We start from the raw sequence: 5,551 nt of genomic DNA on the forward strand, positions 1-5,551 counted from the left end.
CTAGTCCTCCAGTGGCAGAGGGCACAACTTAACCAAAGGCCGTTGGATTACGTTATTGGTTGCAGTTTTAACCATTGCGATTCGAATGACTCCGTCAGCTCCAGCAAGAAGCTGCTGTACCCTACCAAGGGTCCAGTGTAACGGAGCGCGGTTGTCATCTTTGATAATGACCATCGATCCTACAACTAGAGGCTTCGAATCTTTGGTCCATTTGGCGCGTTGCGTTAAAGAATTCAGATATTCATTTTTCCATCTGGACCAAAAGTTTTGGTGAAAGGATTGTAACAGCTGCCACCGATGAAGCCGATTAACGTTAATTGAAGATAGATCCTCATCGGGGACTGCAGTTAACGGTTCTAAGGTCAGGAAGTGACCTGGAGTTAATGCTGATAAATCGTTAGGGTCAGCACTTACGGGGCAAAGCGGTCTCGAATTCAAAACAGCTTCTATTTGAGCGAAGAGCGTTGTTAGCTCTTCAAAAGTTAACACTTGATCACCAACAACCCGGTATAAATGAGTTTTGGCCGCTTTAATTTGAATCTCCCACACTCCGCCGAAGTGAGGAGCCGATGGAGGATTGAATTTGAATTCAATTCGCTCCGCATGTGAAGCATTCTCCATAAGGGAAGACAGTTGATTCCGGGCACCAACAAAATTGGTACCACAATCCGCATGAATAGTCGTGCAGCGACCACGACGCGCCACAAAACGCCGAAGAGTAGCGATAAAACCGTCCGCTGATAGTGTGGAAACGACCTCTAGATGAACCGCCTTTGTCGCGAGACAAACGAACACACAGAGGTACGCCTTGTCAATTTTAGCGCCACGATGTGGACCAAGTTTTATGCGAAAAGGTCCGCCAAAATCCACGCCCACGACAGAGAAAGGCTTCACCTGATTTACACGATATGCAGGCAAATCGCTCATGAACGGTTGTAACGGTTGAGGGTGCAGTCGATAGCACTTTATACATTTTGAAAGAACGCGACGCACTGCACGTTTCGCTGACACTACCCAAAACTGCCGCAATAGCAGAAAAATTGTTGTGTTTACACCAGGGTGGCAGTAACTACGATGTATGTGATCGATAATTAAATACGTTAGCGGATGATCAGAAGGTAAGAGTGCTGGATGTTTGTGTTCGTATTCCAGCCCCGAGCGAGAAAGTCTGCCGCCCACCCTGAGGACTCCGGAATCGTCGATGAATGGATTGAGTTTACGAAACTGTTTGATGACAGGTTTTTTAGTTTGTAAGCTTAAAATTTCATTTGAAAATTCTTGACTTTGGGTATGTGTTACTAATTGCATCAAGGAGTTATGACGTTCAATGTTATTTATAAAAAGATTTTTATTTGAGTTACAGCGCTTTCGAATTGAATTAATAAAACGATAAACATATGATAAAACGTTTAAAAGTTTTTGTAACGATGAAAAACGATGCGTCAAAGAGGTTAAAAAATGAGAATTGTCGTTATTAGCTCCTTGTCCGCTCAATAATGCCACTGATTTGCGGGCCTCAGCTTGGATAATCTCTTCTTCTTCCTGAGTTACAGTTACAACACGCAACGGCCATGAATCCTTTTCCTTTGCAAGCCAATCTGGTCCCGCCCACATAAGGAATTATTCAGAATTTCACTGGGGAAAAGTCCGCGAGAGCAAATATCAGCTGGATTGTCCTTGGAGGAAACGTGGTGCCAGCATTCTGGTGGAGTGATTTCCTGGATATGACTCACGCGGTTTGCTACAAAAGTAGTCCAGCGTGACGAGTGAGAGCGTAGCCAGGACAAAATGATAGTAGCATCTGACCACAAGAAGACAGAATCGATTGAAATGTGCGCAAGGTACGTATCATGAACATACTTATATAAATCAGCCAACAGGACTGCAGCACAAAGCTCTAGTCTCGGTAGTGGAATTCGCTTCAATGGAACTACTCGAGCTTTGGAACAGACAAAGAAGACCTGAATGTTTCCAGCTTCATCTGTGGCACGTAAATATATCACAGCACCATACGCGACTTCAGAACTGTCGCAAAATCCGTGCAGTTCGTATGATGTGGACTTCGAGCAGGTAAGTTTGCGCGGTATACGAAGTTGAGCTAGCTTCGGAAGTTGATCCGTATAAGAAGCCCATGAATGGACAACTTCGATGGGCGGCGTTTCATCCCAATTCACACCGAGAATCCAAAGTTTTTGGATCAAGCACTTAGCTTGGATTGTGATTGGTGAAAGAAAGCCTAAAGGATCAAAAATTCGCGCAAATTCGCTTAGGATTGAACGTTTAGTACAAGTTTGATGTGTGGGTTGTACCGAAAAGAGAAATGAATCCGATAAAGGGTCCCACTGAAGACCGAGAACCTTTAGAGGTGATGGTTCCGAGTGGTCAAGCGATATTGAACCTTGTAAGTGATGTTCAATGGGTAAGTCAGATAAAAGCTTTGGATCATTACTAACCCACTTACGAAGTTGAAAATGTCCTAAGTTAAAAAGTTTGATAAGTTGCGTCTTTGCTTCCTGAGCAACGTTAAAATCGTCAAAGCCGCAGACAACATCATCGACGTACACATTCGAGAGTACGATCTGTTTCGCCAGTGGAAATGCATCCCCCTCGTCGTCAGCAAGCTGTCGCAACGTACGGCAAGCGAGATAAGGAGATGAGGCTACACCATAAGTAACCGTATTCAAACGATACTCTCGAATATCATCGCGAGGCGACGATCTCCAGAGAATACGTTGATACTCGCGGTGTTCAGGCGAAATCAGAATCTGCCGATACATTTGGCGGACATCCGCCATGATTACGATTTGATGTTCCCGAAAATGTAAAAGAATTTTGAAAATGTCAGGTTGCAACTTCGGACCGATTAATTGAGAATCGTTGAAAGATTTAGAGTTACGATCCTTTGCAGACGCGTCAAACACAACTCGAAGACGAGTCGTAGTCGAGTCAGGACGTAAAACACAATGATGTGGGATGTAATATTTACCTGTACCCATTTGATCAAGTGGCACAAGTGACATGTGATTAGACTCGATATAGTCAGCCATGAATTCGCAGTATTGAGAGGATAATTCATGATCTGTTGATAGTCTTTTTTCAATCGCATAAAACCGTCGAAGTGCCACTTCGCGAGAGCCGTTAAAGATAGGTTCAGAATCATCTTTAAACGGATATTTGACAACATATCTACCAGAAGTATCACGATAGTGCTCTGCTACAAATTTTTGCTCACAAAGTTGTTCTTCTGGTGTCAATGAAGTCGCTTTCGGTACGTCGTCTAATTCCCAGAATCGATGCACTAATGAGTTTAAATCGGTATCGATATTGGACGATAAAGAAGATGTGAGTAAAGCCGCACTAGAATTTAAATAAGTTTTCCCAAGGAGAAGCCAACCGAATAACGATTCAAAAGCGGTAGGTTGATTTTGACTACCCTTGATTTGCTGACCTAACAGCGATTCGGCGAAAACATCAGCAGCTAACAATATGTCAACCGGTCCGGGAATATCGAAACTGGGATCCGCTAAAGTTAATGATTGAATGTGAGACCATCGGCATGAATTTAGTTCAGCTATTGGTTGATCGCTACAAATTTTCGGAATTACGTGCATATTTAATTTGAAATATATTTTATTTTGTGTGCCTATACAACACGTGACGTCTCCGCTAATAGGAGCAGAAGCTTCTCCGAGTCCGCAAACACTTGCCGAAGTTCGATTGGGTACTAAATGCAAACGTCTAACTGCCGACTCTGTTATAAAGTTACTTTGGCTACCAGTATCGAAAAGCGCTCGAAAAGATTGCATATTTCCATCAGCATCCTGAACCTGCACGATAGCAGTTGCAAGCAGCACGGTAGACCTTGAAGGAGATCTCGAGTATAAGGCTGCTGAGTTCACACTCTGTTGTGGCTTATTGGTACTGTCACGATGGAGTAGGCTGTGATGTTTACGTTTACATGTACGGCACGAAAATAAAGAATTACAATTCTTTAATTGATGAGAAGATTTTAAACAGTTATAACACCATTTCTTTTCTTCGGCAGTTTTAATACGTTCGTCTATCGATTTTTTTAGAAACTCGGTACACGATAAAATAGAATGCAATTGATTACAATACGAACACCTTTTAGTATAAGACGAAGGTTTGTTGTTATTAGTTGTAGACGTAACCGATTCATTGTTTGCAGTAACTAAGGTGTGTGACACACTGGGGCGTTTAGTTGTGTTTTGAAAAGGCTTACTATTCGATTTTGGTAATTCCAAAAAATGTGTATCCCGCATTAAAGCCTCACACTTAGATTGTAAAAATAGTTTTAATTGATTATAAGTCGGAAACTCGATATCGGAATGTTTTTCTTCAAAGCTACGACGCATTTCTGTATTAAGTTTTGATAAGATATGATACACAATGATGAAATCCCAGTCTTGAACCGGTAAATTAATTGTTTTCAAGATACTTAAGTTCTCATCAAAAGTGTCGAGAGACTTACGAAATTCCTTAGCATCCTTACACTTAAATTCAATATTAAGGATTTCGCGCCAACAAGTAAAAGCAAGATCGCGTTTGTTTTTATATCGAGCGCATAAGGCTTGGTACGCACTAGTGTAATGTTCATGAGTTAAAGGAAACGCTTTAACTACGGATAATGCGTCGCCGCTAAGGGAGGACACCAAATAGTGAAACTTTTCTGTTTCAGTAAGTGAAGAAGAATTATGAATTAAAGCGTTAAAAGTATCAAAATACTCCGGCCATTGCTTGATGTTACCAGAAAAACTAGGAAGTGTTATTTTCGGTAACCGAACATTTAACGATGATGAAACGCTTTTCGATTGCTTTTCATCGTCACTTCGAATTAAACCGCGATAAATAGAATCAATTTCGTAATACGTGTCATCAAATTGCTCCTGTAAACAAGCATCCGAGTCAGAAGCATCATCTAAAATCTCTAAAATACCGAAATGTGCGTCTTCAAAAGCCGCCGCTATGGTTTTAATGTCATGATGATAAGACAAAAATAAGTCGCGTTGAGAGGGATCACTCCTAGCCAATTGACCGATTTCTAAAGCTTTATTTAAACGTTTAATAGCAATTGTCCGCTTTCGACGCAAAGATGGCAAATCTTGTGCAGTATATTCGAAATCTTCAGATTTGGATTTAGATTTTTTCAAAGCACTAGACCTTCGCGTATGCTTACTTAAAAGTGACATTTTAATTTAGATTTAATTACCGAGTACAAATAAAGAAAAAAAAAAAATTAATTAAAAAAAAAATATATATTTATTCACTAAGTGTGTTACCGCCCTAACGCCTTGGAATATTGTTTACAAAAAGTACGATGCCTACGATCGATGCAGATGCGCTTCGATTGACAAGTATTTGAATAAAATATAAAAACATAAACGATGATAATTATACAATCTTTTTCTAAAGTATTTCGTTTAAACGGTTAATTATGATAAGTGAACAAATTAGTCGTAGTTTGAATTTTGAAGTTTTAATATTGTTTCGTATTATTTTGTTAAAAGTGAATACCTATTTACTTTACGGC

At 40.5% G+C, this 5,551-nt stretch overlaps 2 protein-coding genes across 2 annotated transcripts; both read right to left on the reverse strand.

Moving 5' to 3' along the window:
• LOC123654918 lies at positions 1 to 1,308 on the reverse strand. The gene has a single exon (XM_045590775.1). The coding sequence runs from the start codon at positions 1,306 to 1,308 to the stop codon at positions 1 to 3; it is 1,308 nt and encodes a 435-aa protein (XP_045446731.1).
• A 245-nt stretch (positions 1,309 to 1,553) lies between these two features.
• LOC123654919 lies at positions 1,554 to 5,210 on the reverse strand. Its single transcript, XM_045590776.1, has one exon. The coding sequence runs from the start codon at positions 5,208 to 5,210 to the stop codon at positions 1,554 to 1,556; it is 3,657 nt and encodes a 1,218-aa protein (XP_045446732.1).
• Positions 5,211 to 5,551: the final 341 nt, after the last annotated feature.

Source organism: Melitaea cinxia, chromosome 7 (genome assembly GCF_905220565.1).
Source record: "Melitaea cinxia chromosome 7, ilMelCinx1.1, whole genome shotgun sequence".
Lineage (NCBI taxonomy): Eukaryota > Metazoa > Arthropoda > Insecta > Lepidoptera > Nymphalidae > Melitaea > Melitaea cinxia.